The 22,460-nt window shown below is 49.1% G+C and overlaps 2 protein-coding genes across 4 annotated transcripts in view; one reads left to right on the top strand and one right to left on the bottom strand.

Moving 5' to 3' along the window:
• Window positions 1-19,230, top strand: part of PSAP (prosaposin) — a 33,326-nt gene extending 14,096 nt beyond the window's left edge. Inside the window, exons 2-15 of one of the 3 annotated variants that reach the window (XM_019625436.1) lie at window positions 2,345-2,478; window positions 4,312-4,386; window positions 4,918-5,043; window positions 6,096-6,296; window positions 8,125-8,268; window positions 9,572-9,628; window positions 11,661-11,669; window positions 13,534-13,665; window positions 15,205-15,300; window positions 15,639-15,825; window positions 15,910-16,067; window positions 16,430-16,510; window positions 16,828-16,935; window positions 18,091-19,230. In XM_019625436.1, the coding sequence (XP_019480981.1) occupies window positions 2,345-2,478; window positions 4,312-4,386; window positions 4,918-5,043; window positions 6,096-6,296; window positions 8,125-8,268; window positions 9,572-9,628; window positions 11,661-11,669; window positions 13,534-13,665; window positions 15,205-15,300; window positions 15,639-15,825; window positions 15,910-16,067; window positions 16,430-16,510; window positions 16,828-16,935; window positions 18,091-18,126 (1,544 nt within the window). In that variant the 3' untranslated portion in view covers window positions 18,127-19,230. The remainder of the gene's footprint in view (window positions 1-2,344; window positions 2,479-4,311; window positions 4,387-4,917; window positions 5,044-6,095; window positions 6,297-8,124; window positions 8,269-9,571; window positions 9,629-11,660; window positions 11,670-13,533; window positions 13,666-15,204; window positions 15,301-15,638; window positions 15,826-15,909; window positions 16,068-16,429; window positions 16,511-16,827; window positions 16,936-18,090) is intronic. The other 2 variants (XM_019625446.1, XM_019625456.1) reach the window with 2 other exon arrangements.
• Window positions 19,231-19,527: 297 nt separating this feature from the next.
• The window catches only part of CDH23 (cadherin related 23), a 430,582-nt gene continuing 427,649 nt past the window's right edge, over window positions 19,528-22,460 (bottom strand). Inside the window, exons 64-67 of the mRNA XM_019624627.1 lie at window positions 22,271-22,400; window positions 21,942-22,064; window positions 21,422-21,526; window positions 19,528-20,539 (exon numbers count right to left, since the gene is read on the bottom strand). Of these exons, the coding sequence (XP_019480172.1) occupies window positions 20,213-20,539; window positions 21,422-21,526; window positions 21,942-22,064; window positions 22,271-22,400 (685 nt within the window). The 3' untranslated portion in view covers window positions 19,528-20,212. The remainder of the gene's footprint in view (window positions 20,540-21,421; window positions 21,527-21,941; window positions 22,065-22,270; window positions 22,401-22,460) is intronic.

Genomic DNA, 22,460 nt, shown 5'->3' with positions numbered 1-22,460 from the left:
CAGGGGGGCCTAGTACTGTTCTGAATCTGGCACATGTTTTCCCATGAAAGAGTCCAGACCAACAGCTTTTGGAATGTGGCGGCGAGTTCAGCTGAGTTCCTGAACTGATTGTGGTGGTGATATTGGCTCCTGGGTACAGAGAAGGCTGTAACCTGAGCAGCAGATTAATAATTCAATTGCTGGTGTCTGAAAGGGTGCAGGTAATCTGGCTTGAGCTTTTTTGGGGCTCCATGACTCAGTCTTTTCATGACTTGTTTGTGGAACTATAGCTTTGGTTGAACAGCTAGTAATAATTGCATTTTGTTGCCTTCTGTCTCCTGAAAAGAGAGTTCTTACCAACCTGCACGTGTTGTATACCATGTGTGTGCACGTGTGTACATGCGTGTGTTACATGTCTGTAGAATCACTGTGCCCTCCCTTGGCTTACAAGTTGGAGCAACATACAGCATGACTCTGGAGGTTCTAAACCTGTTTCTTAGGTGGCTGTGGGGTTTTCGTCTCAGACTTCGGCCAAGTGTTTCCTATTTACAGTAGAAGCGGGTTCAGCCACTGTGTTATCTGCTGGAGTTTGCCCCCTGTGCAGTTGTCCATCTCGTGTAGCCTGCTGTAATCTGTTGTTTTCTTCAGTTCCAAAATCAAGAATACCATAGACCTCTTTTAAGAAATACAGGAACTCTACAATAGTTTATAAAATATTTTTAAGGTTATACACACCAACAAAACCAACATTGTGAGTTTAATAATTCAGCCAACCACCCTGCTTTGTTATTCGCTTCTGAATTTCGTCCAGCTCCTATAGAATTTCATATTTTTGAATTTTTTTCTGTTATACGTTACTTTTATAAGTACATTTAACAGCCTCATAATATCTTAGTAAGAATGTCATTAGTTTTCCCTCTTTTTTTGGCTATTCATGTTGCGTCTGTTTTTTTTTCCTTCAGTATTGTGAATTATACTTAATGTATTTATGCATATCATATTTTACCTTTTGAATTGCTGTGTTTCCTTAAAATGTATTTCTAGAAGTAAATTACTTTTTGAAGAGGGATTTTTTTTCCAGTTCTTGAAGTACATTAGTATATTAAGAAGTACTTACCAGTCACACTGTTATCAGTCTTATAAGAATGTATCTTTTACTACAAACTTGTCACTATTCAGACATGTCACATTTAAAATTTGTCACTTTTTTTTTTTCTTGGTCAATTTAACTGTCAAAATACGGCAGCTTCTTTAATCTGCATTTCTTCTGTCCCAGGTGACATTGAACCTTCTGTTTTTTTCCTCTAACCCCATTTCAGTGCATGTGACTTCTGCCCAAGCCCTTTCCTCATTACCACAATAGATGAAATGCTGTGCACCTGGTTTTGAGTGGACAGATGTTCACTTTGGTATCAGGGTGGATTATGTGATCTTGTTTTTGCTAGCAAAGTTGTTGATGTACAAAAACTCACATAATTAGGTTTATAAAAGTTCTCCTAGAACATTAAAAATTGTTGTTTGGTGTGATAAGGATATAAATTTTGGTGTTTTCCTCTACAGATTGAAAAAAAAACACTTTGGTTAGTTTTCATTCTACAGAAGTTAAAATCTTCTATATTTTAAATGTCAGTCTCTTCTGTGATTTCTTTCATTACTTCATGGAATTTTTTTTCTTTTAGATTTTATTGGGGAATTGGGGGAGGGGAACAGCTTTGGGGAATCGGGAAGGGGGACAGAGAAGTTGCTGTCCTTTTGTTCTTCAGTCTAGTTGTGGAGGACGTCGCTTCACTGTCCCATTTATTGGTATTATCATTGCGCTCTTCCTGGGTGAGGCAGTCGCTTGACGGCCATCGGACGGCCACTCATGACTGCTCACGGCAGCTCATGAAAGCTCACGCTCGCTGCCGGCCAGCTCCACTGCAGCCTACACCGTCGCCCCAAGGCAGCCCAGCTCCAGGTCGAGCTGTTGTTCACCATCTTAGCTGTAGAGGCCAGTGTCACTGGCCCTCATGTGGGATCCGAACCGGGGTCCTGCTGCTCAGAGCTGGCGTCCCAAGCCAACTCCTAACCAACGCGACACTCCGCCGGCCCCATGGAATTTTTTTAAGGTTATATAGATTAAAAGGTCTGGTATCTCCTGATACTGTTTAACAATAGTTTGAGAGGAAAAAAGTGAACTAGCTAAATTAGTACCTTCTTGGCTGGACGCAGTCCCTCCGTGTGGTTTGTGTTTCATGCAGCTGGGTGAGGGGCCCAGCCAGAATGTCCAGCCAGATGTCATGGCCAGCTCGCCCTTAGCCCCAGCTGCACAAGGTGGACCTGGCGTGGGGAACGAGCCACCTTCTGACACCAGTTTTCCTTTTAGCTCTAGCCAGCCCTGTCCTGGGCCTCAGAGAATGCACCAGGGGCTCAGCAGTGTGGTGCCAGAACGTGAAGACGGCGGCCGACTGTGGGGCTGTGAAGCACTGCCTGCAGACCGTCTGGAACAAGCCGACAGTGGTGAGTGCCGGTAGCTCTGCACGCGAGATCCCTTCATATCATCCTAACTACTGCCGTCTACAGAGCACTCTGTTGTTTGCTCCTCACTGTGATCCTGCAAGGGAGGCAGGACCTGTTGTTGTTGGTGGGTGTACCCATTTGCCACAGAGGAAGTGGAGGTGGGAGAGGTTAAGGTTCCGTTCCCCCAAGGTCACCCAGTCTCTTGGTGACAGAGATGCGATGAGGTCCTCCCGTGCCCCCGGCTGTGTGTTCCATGCTGCCCTCCAGGCCTCTGTGCACATGCCATCTCTTCACCCCAGATAAGGGACCAGCAGGTTTGCAGCCCCCATTCCCAGAACTGGGCACTCGGGGACCACTTCATCCTTGGTCACTCACTCAAAAAGTAAATGCTAAGCTTTTTAAACCTTTTCCCCCTTTTTGATGTTTTTCTCTCTGCCTCAGACAGCTGCCTGTTTGGGTCACTGATTCAGACCCTAGAGCTATAGTAGCTATTTAAAATTTTATTTCCAGCTATAACCAAACTGGAAAAGATGCCACTGATTTTCATCTGAACAATGTTAAATGTAGCATATTAATGCGGGGCTCTCAACACTCATGGAGAATATGCTAAGACGACAAACCTCCTTCATGGGACCTGAACCCTCTCAGGAGACGCCCGAGCTTTCCTGGCTGCACCAGCCGACTGCATGGGATGATGCTCTGGGTTCGCTCTGGGATGTGCTGCGTCCTGTGGTTACAGGCCAGGTTTCACTGAGTGGAGTTCACGTTCAAAACTTGTCTGTGGCCACTAGAACTCCTTTAGTAAGAGAAGAATAATTAACACCGTTAAAGTATTTTCTGAAGTCACGGGAAAACCACCCTCTGTGGCCGTAACTTACTTTCAGATTTGGTTTTTAATTTGCCTTTGGTCTTGTTTTTAATACTGCTTCCTCTTTCCAAGTTGAATGTATGTGAAGTGAAGACTTCAGATTTTTTGCTGTCGATAGGGCAGTTTCGTGAATGATGCCTGCATCTCTCTTGGTTGGCCTAATGCACATTATTAGCCTGACTAGATCCAAAGATCCAAATCGGTTTCTCTGAATGCAGCTAAGTTGACAGGTGTTCCTTGATCCTACCCATATGTGTTAGTTCTATCCTCACGGGTTGAAAATCAGTTGACATCAAGAAGGGAGCTCCCCAAGAGCTTTGAGAACCAACTCGATTTTATATGGTCCTGGGCCACGTGGGGCCCCGGATGCCCAGGCTTGCCGGAAGACTGGTGTCATGTTTGTAAGCTTTGGCGTGGTGACAGGTAGGTGGCCTCCACTTGAACCTAGCACCGCCCAGGGAGTGGAAGGCCCATAGAGTGCCAGTGTGAGTGCGCAGCAGCAGCAACCAGTGTCCGGCTGGGGCTTGTTTCCCTGCCCCGCCCCCTTTAACTCTGACAGTGGTCTTGGTCCCAGGGGATGCTGCTTTGCATTACTGATCTTCTCTGATTTCTGCTACTCTGATTCTCACCTTTCTGAGTCTGTATCCTCACAGAGCTGTTGTTAGCATTGATAGGAAGCTTGGCCTATACTGTGTGCTCTGTGTAAGGTGCTGAGTGGTAAAGGGTATAAGAAAAGGGTGTTTATCCATAGAAGCATGGTGTATCCTGGTCAGTCACACCTACTCCTTTCCCTGTGGCGTCTGAGTGCGTCGTGGTTAGGTTGGGGAACCAGGATGTGCCAGTGCGTCAGACATGGCCACGGTCATATCCTGGTTAGAAAAACAGGAAAAAGGCCAAGGGAATTTTCAGCTGTGAGTTATGTCCTACAAATACAGATTTCTCTCCCTCATGTTCTTTCCTCTTAGAAATCCCTTCCCTGTGACATATGCAAAGATGTCATCACTGCCGCGGGCGACATGTTGAAAGACAATGCCACTGAGGTGAGCCACCACGAGTGTGTGTGACTGTGTGTGAATGGTGGCTGTGTGGCCCACGTGCATTGGTTCCTTCAAAGAGCTGTGACTCTGGGGTCTAGGCCCACCTAGGAAATAATTTAGGTCGTGCAGGCTGCATTCTGTTTCTGACACATAATATTTTTTCTCCCTGTCCTTTAAAAATGTAAAAACCATTCTTAGCCATAGGCAATACAGAAACAGGCTGTGGGGCCTAGCTTGTTCCTCCACCCACAGCTGGTAAATGCCCAAGGTTGATTGGGATTTTTTTGTATCATATGCTGTTAACCTTTAGGTCTGTTTGTCTATCTCTGCGTGCTCGGAATTCCCTGTGCCTGTGAGACTGCAGGTCAGAGGATCTGCGCTTTGCCTCGTTGACCTGACAGCCATGGCACCCACTCGCCCTCTCCCAAGTCCTCTCCCCAGAAGGCCTTTCCTGGGAGCTGTCGAGGGCCTCTTGCTTTCAGCCCATTGTAGAGAAATGCATCCTGATCTGACCTTTGCCTGTGTCCTCTCTAGGAAGAGATCCTTGTGTACCTGGAGAAGACCTGTGACTGGCTTCCTAAGCCGGACCTGTCTTCCTCCTGCAAGGAGATGGTGGACTCCTACCTCCCAGTCATCCTGGACATGATTAAAGGACAGGTGGTACGTGGTGGAGAACAGGTCTTCCTTCAAGGCACTTTTGGGGCCCAGGGGAGGTACCACAGCAGATTAGAGTGATTACGATGGAAGGTCCATTCACAGATGCGGGTTTTCTCAACAGCTCCTACAGTTCTAGCATCCAAAATGGCTTTGGCGTGGTAGATCCCTCTGCGGTAACTTTCAGGAGTTGGGGAGGGTCCAAGAAAGGGGAACTTGTAGAATTACTGAAGGAATGTAAACCGGAATAACACATAGGTGCCCATTTGATATCTCATGTCGGACCTTTAACTGTCCCTTTGAACAAGCAGTTCATTTCATTTCTGTGATTTTATCCTGAGGAGTGTGTCAGGGAATGTACTTGTGGGTTCAGCTATAAGGATGCTCAGCTTTCAGTCAACCATGTGTCAGAGGTGGTTTGCAGCAGTGAACAAGGAGCCAGGTTTGTGGAATATGGAAAGACCCTAAGGAAGAAGAGAGGCTTAAAAAACTGAGAGGGCCAGTGTTCGAAGATGGGACCAAGGTCTTGGCGAAGAAGGTGGGCTTACATTTTATGCAAGGCCTTTTAGGCCACATTTGAGGATTGTCAGTGCAGCGGGACATCCTTGGGGGGTTTCAAGGAGGAGGCGTGCCATGAGCATAGGTACCTTTTCCCAAAGGTTTGGTCTAGGTCCCACCGGTTGGGAGTTGCACGAGGGGAAGTTGGCAGGACAGTCAGATGTGAGATGTGCTGGGGACAGTGGAGATGGACAGAGGAGATTCTGTTTTAAAGCCTAAATGGACAGGACTTGCTGAAGGAGGGATGTACAGGAGAAGGAGTCAGGAATGTCTTCTGGGTTTCTGGCTTGAATCGCAGGGAGAATGGTGGTGAGGCCATTTGCTAAAATGGAGACGGAGGGGGAGCGGATTGGGCAGCTTAGTTTGCGATGCCTGTGAGCTGGGTATGCGTACGTGAGTCAAGCTAAGAGATAAGGAAAGGGACGAATTCAAAGGCACCAGGTGCTCGTGTTGCTTTCCTTCGGGGAAAGGATTTCCATCTGGACTTCTTTCCCCACTAGAGCAATCCCGGAGAGGTGTGCTCCTCTCTCAACCTCTGCGAGTCTCTTCAGAAGCACCTGGCGGAGCTGAACCACCAGAAACAGCTCGAGTCCAACAAGATCCCGGAACTGGACATGGCCGAGGTGGTGGCTCCCTTCATGGCCAACATCCCGCTCCTCCTCTACCCTCAGGATGGCCCCCGCAGCGAGCCCCAGCCGAAGGTAAGGAGGCGAGTGGGCCTGGTCGCCGGGCTCCACGTTTGGTTGGATTAGAGATGAGACATGAAAGTGGCAGTGCATGCAGGCGATCCTTCAACTGGGGGCGTTTACCCCAGCCAGCCTCCTGATGGTTGTGCCATGGGGGTTTCTGAAGAACCTGAATATTTAAATTAAACTAAATTTAAGAACTGGGATTTTAAAATTTTTTTTATTTTTTTATTAGTTTCAGGTTTACAAAACAATGCAATAGTTATCGTTTTCACCCTCACAAAGTGACAACTCCCCTCCCTCATCCACTGCTCCCCAAACCACGATATCATACATATCTATTACGATTCCCTTGACTCCACTCCCACACTATACTCTACAATCCATGACTATATATGTGTTAAATTATAGTTCACATATAATATTATCCAACGGCAACTTCAGATGTACAGTGCAGTGGTCAAGCCTCTACACCATCTATGAAGTGGTCTCCCTAGCAAGACATGTGACATCTGACACCCTACAAAATATTTACAACATTATTAATTACATTCCCTGAACTATCTTTCATATTCCTGTGGCAATATTGTAGTTACCTATTTATGCTGTCTAATCCCTTCCCCTTCTCCCTCATCCCCACCCCCTCCCAACTAGCAACCATCAGTTTTTCCTGTGTCTCTCAGACTATTTCTGTTTATATTACTCATTTGTTCAGTTCTTTAGATTCCACATATAAGTGAGATCATATGGTATTTGTCTTTCTCCGGCTGACTTATTTCACTTAGCATAATAGTCTCTAGGTCCATCCATATCATTGCAAATGGTACGATTTCATTCTTCTTTATAATAGGGTAATACTTCATTGTATAAATGTACTACAGTTTCTTAATCCAGTTGTCTACTGATGGGCATTTCGATTGTTTCCAAGTCTTGGCTGTTGTAAATAGTGCTGCAGTGAACATAGGGGCGTATATATTTTTTCAAATTAGTGTCTTGGGTTTTTCTGGATAAATACCTAAGAGTGGAATTGCTGGGTCATACAGTAGTTCCATTTCCAGTTTTTTGAGATACCTCCATACTGATATCCATAGAGGCTGCACCAATCTGCAGTCCCACCAACAGTGCACCAGGGTTCCCCTTTCTCCACAGCCTCGCCAGCACTTGTTGTTTGTTGATTTATTGATGATAGCTATCCTGACTGGAGTGAAGTGGTATCTCATTGTGGGTTTTATTTGCATTTCCCTAATGATAAGTGAAGTTGAACATTTTTTCATATGCCTGTTGGCCATCTGTATGTCCTCTTTAGAGAAATGTCTCTTCATATCCTCTGCCCATTTTTTAATTGGGTTGTTTGGTTTTTTTTGGTGTTGAGTTGCATGAGTGTTTTATAAATTTTGGATATTAAGACCTTATCAAAAACTGGGATTTTTTATTTTTTTATTTTTATTTTTTTTAGCTGAGCCATCCTGCCACCTGTTGGCAGCTCAGCGGCAACTCAGCTTGGGCTGGGAATCAAACCGGCAACCCTGTTGCTCAGAGCGTGCACTCTTGAGTGAGCTCTTAACCAACTGAGCCACTCGGCCCTAAAAAGTGGGATTTTAAAAATATGCAGATTCCCTCCCCTCCCCTTGCTTCTATTAAGTTTTACTAAAATCAATGCCCAGTGGAGTTTAAAACTGTCGATAAACTGTAAAAACACATTAGGAACTACCAGTTCAGGGAGTCACTCCCTACCCAGTGCTGCGGTCGTGAGCATGTGAGGGAAATTTCCCAGGAGTTGGAATCCTCTTAGTTATTCGAGGAGTGTGCAGTGTTCGCAGTCTAACTGCCTCTGTCTCCGCAGGCTAGTGGGGATGTTTGCCAGGACTGCATTCAGATGGTGACCGACATCCAGACCGCCGTAAGGACCAACGCCTCCTTTGTCGAGTCCCTGGTGGAGCATGCCAAGGAGCAATGTGACCGCTTGGGGCCTGGCATGTCCGACATGGTGAGCCTTGTCTCCCGGTGGGCTCTGGGGACAGGTGTGGGGGAACCAAGGAAACTTCCCTTCCTAGGGCACTGTTTTCCAGCCTAAGGGCTTTGAGGAAGAGATTGTTCAAACAACTCCTATTTCCTTCTCACTAGAAAGCAGCCAGAATAGGTGGTGGGTGTTTAAATACCTTGTTGGTTAATTGCATTTGTATGTGTAACAAAACTCAGTGGGACAAGATAGTGGAAGGACACCACTCTTGTGAAGATTTCTTTTTCTTCCAGTAACCATTTACATCAGAAACAACACTAGAATCACTTATAACTCTGTTTTTAAAAGCCTGGCTCTTACGTATGCATAATTCTAAGTGTGCTCTCCCCACAGCCAGCAGGCTTGTCATGCACGGGAAGCCGTTCAGTGGCTTGCAGGAAGCTCACCTGGGGTGCCTTTGTTACCTTGGCGAATGTTAGTCCTGCGGGCTCAGAAACGCATTTTACCCCTTAGCGGGCTTCATTTCCTGGACTCTATTCACAATAACCACACTCAGTGAGACTGGTGCTTAGTACCTGACAACCGACAAGCTTCTGCTCGACTGGGTGTAGGGAAGCTGATGATAATGGCTCAGTGGGTCTACAGTCTAGAGCAGCCTTTCTGGATCCGGGAATGGCTGGCTCTGGGAGCTAAGGGTTCCTCTCTGTTGACTTACTCTCCTGAAAGCCTGGGAATCTTTTAGCCTCATTGAAGTATCCTTGTATATTGCTATGTTAATTGGCTTCTCCAATGTAACCTCCTGGAGGGCTGTCCTATTACCCTTGGTTTTCTCCCTGTGGAGGCTCTCCAGTTACAACCAGAGCTTTCTCTGAGGGTCTATAGGAAATACCTAGATGTGTAGGACAATAGGCAGGTTGGAAAACATTGTAACTTGATTCTTCTGGATTTAAATTTTATAATTCTGCTCAAGAATGAGTGAATGCATTTGAAAAGTAGTCTCTGATTCCTAGCAGCATATCTTATAGCCACACTCACTCTAAATTGCTGCTGAATATTTGCTGTGTGATTTTGGGGCAAGTTTGGGCCATAAAAGGAGATCGGAGGACTTGATGTCTAAGGGCCTTTGGAAAATATTTTCAAAACACCTTTTGCACGTTTTTCTATAAGGTATAGAACAATCAAATTGCCGTTTTTATCTTATTAAAACTTGCCTAGAGCAGACATTTATAAGACTCTATTTTTGGGGTTGGAAATCCCGGGGGGGATGGAGGGATTTGTGTGTAGTAGTAATTAATTTCACTTCATTAACTACCTGTTTCTCTCTCCTCAGTGCAAGAACTATATCAACCAGTATTCTGAAATTGCTGTCCAAATGATGATGCATATGGTAGGTGCAGGGGAAGCTCCTCCTCAGCACTTTTCTTCATCTCAAACTTTGTGATTTCCAGGAATTTTGAAAAGCGTATGGTTTAGTGTCCCATTTTTACCGTCGAGTACTAAATTGGGCCAAAATGAGCCCTTTTTGCTGTTCAGTACCTCCCCGTTGTCTTCCCCAGCCTGACCCTCAAAACTGCCCTGGTGCCTTCCTGGCGGTTCATTGGCCTGTGCACCTGTGAGCTGGCTTTCACCCTGGACTCATGGGAATAGACGGTTCTATAGCCAGGCCAGGTCTGAGAACTGCTTGCTGTGTTGCAGCCTGAGTTCTTAGGAGGGCAGACTCCCGCCTCTTGGAGTTGGTCCTGAGCTCTGCAGCAGTGTTAGCTGTTGCTGCTGCTGCCGCTTGAGCCCTTAACTCTTGCACTTGCTTCTGATATATCCAGGTGGTGAGGGCACCCCTTCATTGTTAGAGGTAGAAAGTATCGATCATGGGAAGCCAGCCAGCCAGCTCCATGCAGAAAACTTGTATGGAGCAGGGTGGTCTGAAGCCTCATTCCTTTGGGAACATGCTCTGGCTGTCTGAGACCTGATCCGCAGGGTTTGGGGTAGGTTGTACTTTTTTTTTTCTCTGTCATCCTGACTCCTGACTATGTTGACATTGGCCTACAGCTCTTGAGTTTATTCTCTAACCAGGGGCTTTTTTTGTTGCTTTATTGGAACACAGCAATATCCATTTTGCACCTCGGCAGCAGAGTTGAGTAGTTGAGACCTTAAGGCCTAAACGATATACTCCCTGGCCCTGCTGTTAGCATTCAGGGACTCCATCCAGTCACAATAGAGTTTATTTGGGATTATTACACCCCACCTTGTTCTTAGCCTATGCAGCTAGAATAGGAAGAAATAAGCTTCTCAAAAAATATTTTTCTCACTGTCAGAATTGTACTGCATAGAAATTCTTTGACAATATGGATACTTCTTCCCAAATCAAAAATCATTTGCAGATTTAAAAAATATCAGTGGTCATATTTTATATATTATTTCAAACTTTGTAGTACATTTCTATTCTAAAATTATATTGGTCATTAAATATTCTGTAGAAATTATTTTTAGATGGCTACATAATATTCCACTGTGCGGCTATAACATGGTTTATGTAATTAAAATCCCTGATAGCTGGATGTTTAGGTTGTTTCCAGGTTAGCCTTTGGGATAAAAAAGCATGATGAAAACTTGTACGGAGCAGGGTCGTCTGAAGCATCATTCCTTTGGGAACATGCTCAAAGACATATATATATTGTATATGCACGTCTCTGTTTCCCCCCCCCCTTAGTATAGATCACTAAAGCTGGAATTGCTGAACCAAAAGGCAAAGCTTTTTCTTCAGCTGAGCCATCCTGCCACCTGTTGGCAGCTCTGTGGCAGCTCAGCTCGGGCTGGGAATCGAACTGCTGTTGCTCAGAGCTTGCACTCTTGAGCAAACTCTTAACCAACTGAGCCACTCGGTCGGCCCCAAAGCTTTTGATATAGTGTCAAACCAGCCTTCCAAACTTGACTTGGGCCACCTGGGGGTAGACCGCCATGAGACCCAGGCAGTGGACCGTGTGGTTCCGGGTCCCTGACCCCTCTGGATATATTTTATAATACCCCTAATTTGGGCAGCCTTGCTCCTTTTTGCTGCTCATCACCAGCCTGAGGGGGGGACCTTGCAGCCCTGGTGGGGTTAGGCTCTTGAGGATAGAGAGCCCTTCATAACAGTATTTTCTGGGCATGATGTGGTGTGTCAGGGATATAGGGACGGTGCCCACACAAGCTGGGCGGCGTGGTCTCTTCCTAGAGGACGGCCAGAGTAGCTTTCAGGGCCTCATGTGCACTCAGTAGTGAGAACAAGGTAGACGGCTGCAAGGGCGGATTCCCTAAACCTCTGGTAATGTCCTTACACCTGGTTAACTGCTTGATGGTTGTTATTTTAATGTTTTCTTAACTGTTGTGTCCTTTCCTTTCTCTTATTTTCATCTCCGATTTCCTGTTTTTTTGTTCAACAGCAGGACCAGGTATGTGATGGGGGGTTTGCTTGTAGTAGTGGTCTGCTGCCTCTTGTAGCTGTTTTGCTCCTCTTTCTTGTATGGCATGATCAGCTCTGACAGAGATGAGGAAGGGCTGTGAAAGGCAGGGTCCCTCTCTGTGTTCATAGGCTGGCAGGGGAGCTTTTGCATGTCTCCCCTTTGATTCAGCACTTGGGGTGTTTGGGGTCTCATCTCCCCTTCAGGGGGCCGGAAAATGAAGCCAGCAGAGCCTTACACTCTGGGCCAACTCGGTGTCCAGTTGGCCACGTGAAGGCTGCTAGTGTGATGACTGGGAACCACGGGTGGCCCTGGAGATGCCTCAGCTTCCATCAGTGTAGGCCTGACTTCCGGTGGGTCATCTTGTTTCTGTCATGACTCAAGAGAGCACTGCATGTCTTTAGTCCTGTTTTTCATAACCCCAGAAATGCTTCTGCTGCATGAATTAATCATCTGCAAATAATGAGCAGACTGTTCCTCTGTCTGCGAGATCCAGAGACTTGGAAACAATCTCTTGATTGTGGCTTCTGCCCCTCTGGGTGATGGGATCCTATGTCCTGGGGCCACATCAGACAGCTTGAGAGCTGTGCCGCCTGTGGCATAAAGTGGGTCACTGAGCCCCCAGATTGGATTTACTGATCCGGTTGCCCTTTTGGGGCCACACTGAGCATTGTTTCCTTCTGAGCCCTGGAAATAAAGTTTTTTTTTCAAAGATATTCTGAAGTCTAGTGGGAGAGGACTTTGGCTGAAATTTCTGAATTTTCCCTTACACCACCTCCTGGAGTTAGTAGAACAAAGCTGCTCTGAGACAAAGCAGACATATACCTTTTGAATCTTTGTCTTTTTTCTAAAAAGCTTGCTGTATCTTTGGCTCCATTCTGATTCCCGCCCCCCCCCACCCCCCCATTCTTAAAGGGTGCCAAAGACAGGATACTTAGGATATACTTTCAGACTCTCCCAACCTTAATTCACTCTAGAACCTTCTCAATATTAAAACAAGATGAACCATGGCCACGGTCTAGTTCTCTTCCCTTAACAGGTTTCGTTTCAGCTGCATTATGGTTTGGTGGTGGGAGACAGATGCGATCAGGCCCAGAGCTAGCTGCCGGCTGCATTTGGTTTACAGAGTACACGAAGTCTGTATGCTTTTCTTGCTGGCCATCCTAGGATGACATAGTCAGGGTGGTGTCCCAGCTGCTTAGTTCTCTGCGGTTTGGTATCTGGTTGGAAAAGGGGATTGATCAATCTGGAGACCTTGTGACTTGAAATGATTCATTAACTTGGGGGACTGAGTTTTCGTGTGTCCTGTTTGTGCAATTGTGAACGTAGAATATGTGAACGTTAAAAAGCCAACGTTTCCCCTTAATGCATCATTTTAAATGGTCCTGCCACCGAAAGATCCTGTGTGCTTTTATTTCTAACACATTCGGCTTTCCATTAGTTTATGAGCATAGTAGTTCTCCTCTAAAAAGAACATAGAGTTTATTTCCAACTGAGTGAAACGCCTCAACTGAAAAACATGTTCTAGAGCAGACCACTGTCCTCGGAGACGATTGATCACTTGCTAAAGGTGCTGGGAGCCTCGCTTCCTTGGGTGCTGCCTGGTTGGAGCAGAGACCGTAGTTCTGTCTGATCTCCCTTCCAAGCTTCGTGTGGCCTCCTCCCCCACGTGAAACTGGTCCATCTGCCTTTGCACAAGCTCTTTTAATTTAATATGAAATCTTTGGGGACAGTCAGCCCTTGATGTTGGGACCAGGGCACTACCCCAGCATCCTGACCTTTGTGTACAGACAGCGGGACTTACCAGTGGCGGGTGCAGACCTGCATCTGACTGCTTTTTCTGTGTTCTCTTCAGCAACCTAAGGAGATTTGTGGGCTGGTTGGGTTCTGTGACGAGGTGAAGGAGGTGCCCATGCAACCCCTGGTCCCTGCCAAAGTGATCTCGGAGGACATTATCCCTGCTTTGGAGCTGGTGGAGCCCATTAAGGTATCTGGTGTCATTGTTTTGCACTGGCCAGGGCTATATCGAGTACATTTATTTCTTTGGTTATACAGCAAAACCTTGGATTGCAAGTAATGTGGTTTGCAAGTGTTCTGCAAGATGAGCAAACATTTCTAATATATTTTAATATGATAAATGAGCGATGTCTTGCAATATGAGTAGTTTGTTTCCGGAACGAATTATGCTCGCAAACCAAGGCATTACTGTACAGGTAAGCGCTAGAGCTCATGAGATCAAGTCTTCGTTTTTAACACACCATTAAAGATCATTTTTCAGTGCCTGGCTCCAGCCTAACCCTTTTCCGTGGTGTGGTGCTCTTTGTGACTTCCCCCACATCCTTTCCCACACTGTGGCCGTAGTACAAACTTGGTATTCCCCGAACACCCCCAGGGCTGGTGCAGAAGCTTCCCGGGGTGTGCTGCCTCTGCACGCACAGGTGTCTGCTTTGTTTCCTAGCACCCTTCTCATGGTGCAGATCCTCCTACATTCCATAATCAGTGTATATTCAGCACTTCTAATGGGTCAGGCAGTGTTTTAGAGACTGAGGCCTAGAACTGCTCACCTACAGTGGTCAACAGAATTGCCCTTGTGTTCATAGAGCTTGCAATCTAGTTCTTACGGGCCAGGCCACGTGACATAACATGGCACATGCATGCACTTCTTGTTCCAGAACTTCCCATGTCACTCGTCTCCCTCTACTGCCTTCTTTCAGCACGTGCAGTGTGTGGACCGCAGGAAGGGTTAAGGTGTCAGAGTCAGGGGACACTGCTGCCTGCCCTTCAAACCCAGAGATGCTCATAGGCCCCGCTGACCAGAAGTCATGGCTAGAGAAAATGACACGTTATAGCTTATACTCTAGTCACTACTTAAATTTAAAGAAAATGCAGTTCCTTGGTTACACTAGCCACATTTCAAGTGCTAGTGGACACATGTGGCTAGTGGCTGCTGTGTTTGACAGCAGAGATGTTTCTATTGTCACAGAAAGTCCTTTTTAACAGTATTGATTTGTTAAAGGTAGGCTCTAGAAAGGCAATTTCAGGTGTAAATAAGACTTGAAAGTTGAGCAAGTTAAGTTTAAATCCCTGAAATGTGTTTAAAACTCAGTCTTGTAAGATAGTGGATCTTCCCTTGGTTCCTGCTCCCCCTGCACCTCCCCAGGACAAACACTGAATGCTGAAATGATTGTAACCAAACACAACATCACCCCGACAGCTCTTTGGGGTGGGGGTGGGGCAGTTTCACTGGTTCTGTCTCCGGAAGTATGAATTCCTGGTGTTTAGCGGGTGGAGTGGCGGGAGGTGGTGATGGTGGAGGACTGGGGAAAGGGAGGGTCTCCCACCTCACAAAACACAGGAGGGACTGGAACTTAGGCACTGGGAGGGAGCCACACATTTCGAATTCAGTAGGAAGTGGCCCTTTATGGTACTAACCTGTCCTTGGCCTCTGTGTCCCCTCTCCTTTAGAGAGCAGGACCAAGGGGTGAGGCAAGGGCCTCGGCATTCAAATGTTCTACTCTCTCAACAGAAGGACCTGGTCCAGGCGAAGTCTAGTGTTTACTGTGAGTTGTGCGAGTATGTGGTGAAAGAGGTGGTCAAGCTGATTGACAACAACAGGACCGAGGTATGTGGGTTTCCGCAGTGCTGCCCTCCTGGCAGGGGGCAGAGCGCCCCTGTCCCCTGAGCCAGAATGGCCTAACAAGAGACCCCAGCAGAACCAGTGGGTTTGGCCCTTGCTGGTGTTGGACACCAGCTTGGGAGGCTGTAAACCACTTCCCACCAGTGGATCCCCCTGGGCTGGGGCTGGAGGAGGGCACGTTGCCCTGCGTTGTAGCTCCTGTCTTTTGTAGGAGGAAGCAGCATCTTGCTGTTGACTGGTTTCCTGGTCACGTTAGTATTTTCAGAACCTTTCCCACCCCTACCCAGCCTCCCATCTTCACACATGATCCTCTTGTGTTTCAGGAAGAAATAATTCATGCTTTTGATACCATATGCTCGAAATTGCCTGTATCCTTGTCCGATGAGTGCCAAGAGGTGGTGGACACTTACGGCAGGTCCATCCTGTCCATCCTCCTGCAGGAGGCGAGCCCTGAGCTGGTGTGCACCATGCTCCACCTCTGCAACTCCCAGCAGCTGCCCGCACTGACTGGTGAGCCCGGTGGGGGTTAGACTGGTGGACCTGCTGGGGTTTGGGAGGGCCCTGCTAGCACTGAATCTGTGCTCTCCTGTGCAGTACATGTGACTCGGCAGAAGGACGGTGGTTTCTGCGAGGTGTGCAAGAAGCTGGTTGGCTATTTGGACCACAACCTAGAGAAAAACAGCACAAAACAGGAGATCCTGGATGCCCTTGAGAAAGGCTGCAGCTTCCTGCCTGACCCCTACCAGAAGCAGGTATGCTCTGAGCTGCTTTCAGCCAGAAGCGAACCTTCCTGGGGAATGCAGAGGCTGGGGTGCTCATAGATTGTACCCTTGACTGCAGTTTTGAGAGAAAACCAGCCATTTCTACCTCTAGGCTTGCAGCCAGGGAGATTTTTCTTAGAGGCGATCTGTTGGCTCAAATGGAGCCACTGGGGGTTAATAACATGGGCCACTGAGGCTGAGTGTGGGGCAGGCCACCTGGGAAGGGAGGCCCCAGGGCTGCTGGGCTGGCAGTGGCAGGAATTCTTATAAAGAGCACGTCCAGCACCCTCCTTTTGTGCCCCCTCTCCGCTTGGGCACACCTAGACCTGGACCCGTGTTCGTTTGCTTCACAGTGTGATCAGTTTGTGAGCGAGTATGAGCCCGTGCTGATAGAGATCCTGGTGGAGGTGATGGATCCGTCCTTCGTGTGCTCGGTGAGCTCTGCTGCGGTGTGGGTTCTCGGGCAGTGGAACCGGGGAGCGCTGTGTGGTCCCTGGAAGGCTTCCTCTGAGGTTTTTGGCCATGGGGCAGAGTCTGTGGGGATAGGGCGTGGGACAGCCAAGAAGCTAGAAAGAACCAGGCTTCTAGGTCCCACCGCTTTACTCAGCAACCCTGGTTTTTTGAACATGCACATCAGAGCTCTCTCTGATTCTAGTTGCTTCTAGAAGCGGATAATCTCAGTTTTGAAAAGAATTAGTTGGGTGGATCTAATAATTCTTCCGTCTTCTTTTGCCCTTTTTTCACCATATAGAAAATTGGAGCCTGCCCTGCAGCCCGTAAGCCTCTTTTGGGAACAGAGAAGTGTGTCTGGGGCCCGAGCTACTGGTGCCAGAACATGGAGACAGCAACCCTGTGCAATGTGAGTAGCTCCGCAGCTGCTCCCCAGGCCTGCAGTCGGCAGCTCGCGTGAGAGGCCTGATTTATTAGGAGCCTCAGTGATACAGGCTCTCTACTCTGTCTTTTATGTTAGTGAAAAACCTGAGGCCAGGAGAGGCGATTAATTAGGCTCGCTCATGGCTGTCTGACAAAGGCAGGGCTAACTGTGTTTTTGTCTTGGAGGAGTGGAGGGTGGGGGTGGGTACTCGTCAGTATTTTTTGCTTCTGCTTTCTTGCTTTGCCACCAGTTCCCTTGTGACAGGGTGAGATTTGCACGAGGTCACCCCAGGGATTGCACAAGGCCTATGGGATTCGTTGCCCCAATTCTTGCACAAGTCCTTGTGCCCGTTGGGGGTCATTTTTGTCCTAGTTGGAGCCTGGCCTGAATCTTCACCCAAGGCCATGCTGAGCTCTTTTCACAAGATCCTGAGAGTTGCCACCTGCCCTGCAGCCCCAGGGTGCCATGGCACTGTCCTGGCTGGGTAGCCACCTGCTGCCTTCCTGGGTGGGGATGTTTGGACCAGCCTGTTACTCAATGTTCCTTTGCGCAACTTTTTCTTCCTCGTGACAGTGGGGCCTGACCTTCCTGGTGTTGGGGAGGTTGCATCATTTTGGGCCACTGAAGGGAGGGGTGGCGAGGCCCATCCCAGCCGTGTCTAGCTGCTTTCCCCCAGCCAGCCCATCTGCGCTGTCACCCCCATAGCACGGTCATTGGTGAAATAGGTTTCTGCCACTGTCTTGTGTAAATGTGCCTGTGGGCCCATTTCTCAGGGTCCGAACTGGTGTGTAGCTCTGACTTTTGGGTGAAGAGTTCTGCTTTGGGGGCCTCTGCAGCCTGTCAGCTGAACGCTGGGGCTAAATGTGTGACTAGATGAAGGGATACCGGGCCCGACCTGCATGCGTGCTCATCTGCAGAGTACTCAAGTGCTTTACACCTGCTGCTCTGGATGCTTGCCTAGGAGTCCCCAAAACCCACCACATGCTCCCTGGCTTTAAATGAGATACAGTCCTACGTCTTCAGTGTCTGACCTAGGACGAGATTAACAGGTCCTATTTTTGGGTAATGTTTGATGCAGGAAAGGGCTAGGACTGGACTTTGTTATCTGAAGACTAAATGCAGTTTTCTCTCTCCTGTCAGGCTATCGAGCATTGCAAACGTCACGTGTGGAACTAGAAAGAACGTTCCATCTTGGAGGAACCACAGCATCTTTTCCTACTTGTATGTCTGGGGGGACGAACACAGCTCTATTGACTTTGTTATAAAACTCAGCCCCCCCCCTTTCCCTTCACTCCATTTCTTACCTCCCTTACTATATATAGCATTGCTGTCAGTGTGGGAGGTGTCTAACCCACTGCTGACGTAGCTGCTTCAGTGTCCCTTTTCTTTCCGCTAGATGGATAATGACGTACTGTGCCCTGGAGGTCTTTTAGCCTGCCCTTGCATGGTGGTTAGCTGGAGGGGGAGGAGCCGAGCGGCTTGACAGAAGGCCGTGCATCCCTCCTTTTGGCTGGGGCTTTGTTGTGAGCCCTGATCAGGGCTGGGGCACTGGTGGGCTTCTGAGGCCTCTACCTACCCTAAAGAGGGCCCTCCCTGCCGCCTGCGCCTGTTGGCTGCTTTACAAAGAAGCAAAAGAAAGGCAGTTGTATAGGCAAGATTAGAGGCTCACAACAGTTAGGCTTTTTGAACAGTAGAGTTCACACTGTAATAGAGATTTTGGAAGCAGCTGCTCAGGAGAACAGGGTGGGATCTGAGTTCGCTGTCCCTGGGTCAACCTTTGATCCTGTTTTCCTGTGTCTTTCCTGTTGATGCCTTATTTGGTGTCCTGTGAGTTTGGGTGGAAGTGGAAAAACCTGCCTGAATGCAACCTGCTAGCTCTCTGTGGAGGTCCCGTGGGCCTGGCTTTAGTAGTGAGCATGTGGACAGTGGTGACCCCTCGTGCCTGCTCTGTGTCTGCTGAGGCATGCTTTGTGCCTCTGCGCTGCTGCCCACCGTCGCCCTGGACAGTCACAGCCCCTCACTTCCGACTCATTTCGTAGCTGTTCTTTGTTGCCCTTGAAATGAATGTGGATGATAAACGCCTAAGCCTCTGGCTTCTGAGTAGGGGGTGTGCTGTCTGAGGGCCTTGGCTGCTGCCCTGCCTCCTGTTTGGTCGAATCTTCTGTCCCACTTCTGGTTGCCAGGAGACAGTAAAATCTGCAGTCACTATTAAATGGACTTAACGATTTTTTGTTTTGCACTAAAGTTTCTGTGATTTAACAATAAAGTCTGTCAACCAGACCTGAGCCTAAGCCTTTTTGTTGACACCTCAGCCAGAAGTTTCGCTTCTGATTCTGCTCCGAGGCCATGGACCTGTAAGTGCCCAGCAGTCCTATGGCCCCCTTGGCCAGAGAAAGAAAGCGACGTGGGTAAGAAAGTCCCATCTGGTCCTCGAAATACCCAGGGCCTGGCTGGGCCCAGAGCTGCCGTGCCTTTCACCCCCACCCCCCATGGCCAGCCACACGGTAGTTTACCAGAGCAAACTGACGGTTCCTTGTGAGTTGCTTTTCTTTTAAAATTCAGACCATTCCAGAAATGTTCAGTGAGTACCAGTTAAACAAACCAAAGGGAAAATATTGAGGGAATAACTTAATTTTTTAAAAAAAGGAATACACACGACCACTCTACATTCAAAACCCAAGGGAACATCAGTCATTTCTCTTTATGAGCCGGGCATATTTGGGAAGCCATGAAATGAAGAGAACGTGGTTTGTGGCTACTATTAACCTTGTCCATGTGGGGAGGCAGGGGTCACTCACTGCCCCCACCTAGATGTCCAGCCAGGGATGTGGCAGAAAGGCAGGGGGGCTTGAACCAAAGTCAGGGAGGAAGTCAAGGTCAGGCAGGGAACTGGAACCATGTCGGGCGGACCTGCTTGGCCTCTCAGCTCAGCCTGGGCTGAATTGGTCCTTAAACTCCTGGGTCCCCAGTGACGCTCCTTACCTCATCCTTAGACGCTTAACATTTTTGTTTGGTTTTCTTAAAAAAATAACAAATTTTATGATGTAGAAGTCAGATGCTGAATGAGCGTCTGGCAGAAGTGGAATCCGAGCAGCGGATGCGGGCTGCCACTGCCGGGCCAGCCCAAGGTCTAGGCCACCTGAAGGTTGTGAGCCCAGGGCTGGCTGGGGAGGGGCCCACACCCGTGGTCCTGCCCCTGCCCTTGCCATGAGAGGGGGCTAGGGACAGGCGCTGCTCACACCAGTGAGGCGCCCCCAGCAAGTCATAGCTCTGTGATCTCCAGGGGGCTCTCCATGATCACATCGCGAAGCTTGTGCAGGGGTGTTGATTTGGCGGACTCCGTGCGGGCGTTGCGCTCAAAGGCACTGGCCTCGGCGGCTGTCAGCGTCTCCAGCGAGCGGCCCAGACCCTTCTGGTCATCCTCGGGCAGGCTGTTGAGGTCCGTGGCCAGCAGTGTACCTGTGCTGCTGTGCACCGCGTGGATCCCATCAGGCCCCCTCAGCTCTGGTGGCAGCTTGTGGCAGAAGCGCAGGCTGCCCTGGCCTGGGCTGTGCTCCCCCGGCTCCTCCTCCAGTTCCGTCTGGATCAGCTGCAAGAGGCCGGGACCCCCCCGCATGGCTCAGGGATCCCCACATGCTCAGGGCCGTGCAACAGCTGAGCAGGTGGATGGCCCCAGAGGCCCACCTGCCTGGTTCCTCCCTTACTGCACAAAAGGGACCTGGGGCTTGTGTTGTAGCAGGCCTGTCCAACCTTGAAGTGTTTCTCAAACGGTGCAGAGGGGAACCTTGGGTACTTACGGTGCTACAGATGTGTTCTCAGGACTAGGGGCTTCTTACGAGAGGCTTTTGAATTTCATGTTTTCACTATGATAATCTACAAAGATCCTATGATGCAACTGTGCTATCTGGGTTTGTCACCAAGTTGGCCTCAAGCAGGGTCAACACAGGTTGAAAGTGTCCCCAGGTGAAGTTGGAGGGGATTAATAGGGTGTAGTGGAGACTCACAAATGACGCTTGTGTCCTGTGTGAAACTCAGCTTTAGCTTATTCCAGCTGGGAATGTTGGCTCAGCTGGTAATCTAGGTTTTGAGATCAAGTCTGACTTTTTAAAGGGTTGGCATCACTGCAGGCAAACAAACATATATATAGACCTATTTGACCATACAGCCATTTTCTTTAAATGACATCACTCTTTAAAGGTATCTTCAGGGTTCCTCACCTCTGAGAAACAATGCCGCAGTGCCCACCCCATCTCTGGGAAAGCCCACTGCAGACCCCAGAAAAGCAGAGCCCATTGTCTGGCTTCCTGCACCCCCACTCATTGCTCTCTTTGGCCCTGGCTGCTGAGCTCCAAAGACAGAAGGACGAGGGCAGCAGGAGAGGGAGAGAGAGAGAGAGAGAGAGAGAGAGAGCACGCGCGCGAGCACCCCCAGGGCTGGGGCACGGCACACAGGTCCCTGGCCCGCCCGCTACCTCTGAGATGGAGGAGTGGCAGGAGGCGGCTTTTTGCACCATCCGCTGTGCAAAGAGCTTTTTGAGCCGCAGGTAATCCTCCAGGACCACCTTCAGCAGCGAGCCCTGGGGGAGGGAGAGGGTTAACCCCCACCGCAGCCCTCCCCAGCCTGGCCCACCCCTCCCTCACTCCCATTACAACTCAGATAGGGCTGATGGAAAGTGACGGGGAGTCGGGGAGTCAAGGAGGCACAGGCCTCTAATCCTAGTAGAGGATCAGGAGCAGAGCCTGGCGATAGCTCATGATAGGGCCCCGGTCCCGGGCCACCATGGGCTGAAGCAGATCTTGATTGGGCCCAGTGCCCAGGACACTTTCTGCCCTGTGTTCTTTCCCCCAGTGGAGGGCAGGTCTAGCTGAGCCTGGAGGTGGAGAAAGCTGTTTCCCAGGATCACGCCGCCCCCCCTTGCATCCTCTGGAGGGGGTCCAAGCTCAGCCAGGGCTCTGGCGGTGGAGGTGCAGGAGCCTATAGAAAGGGCTCACCTTGATGGGACCCTCCCGAATGATCTGGCCCAGCTTGGCAATGTTATCGTACTCCTGGATGGCTGCCCGCAAATACCGGTCATCATCAGGCTTGACTGCTGCTGGTTCACGCCCAAAAGTTCCCTGGGGAGAGGGGACATTAGCTGGACCAGAGGTAGACCACGTGTGTGCGCACGCGCACACACACACACACACACACACACACACACACAGAGAGTAGGGGACCACCTCCCAGAGAACCCAGCTCCTTGGCCAGTGGTAGCGAAGACCTGCTCTACCTCTGCCCCATCCCTCATGATTGTCCGCCCTTGGCTCTGTCCCAGGCTCACGTGGGTGCGGGTGGGGCTGCTCCACAGGTCAGCGATCTCACTCAGGTTCTCTGGCAGGTCGTCCTCATGCTCGGCCTGGGCAGCCAGTTCCAGGTTCCGGCAGAAAGGATCCAGCCACACCGGGTTGGCCCTACAGGTAGGGAGCGGGGTGGGGTGAGGAGGGAAGGCTTGAGTGGACAGATGACCCACC

The sequence above is a fragment of the Hipposideros armiger genome, unplaced genomic scaffold, assembly GCF_001890085.2.
Source record: "Hipposideros armiger isolate ML-2016 unplaced genomic scaffold, ASM189008v1 scaffold_15, whole genome shotgun sequence".
In the NCBI taxonomy this organism is placed as follows: Eukaryota; Metazoa; Chordata; class Mammalia; order Chiroptera; family Hipposideridae; genus Hipposideros; species Hipposideros armiger.
This window is presented reverse-complemented; position numbering and strand designations above follow the sequence as displayed.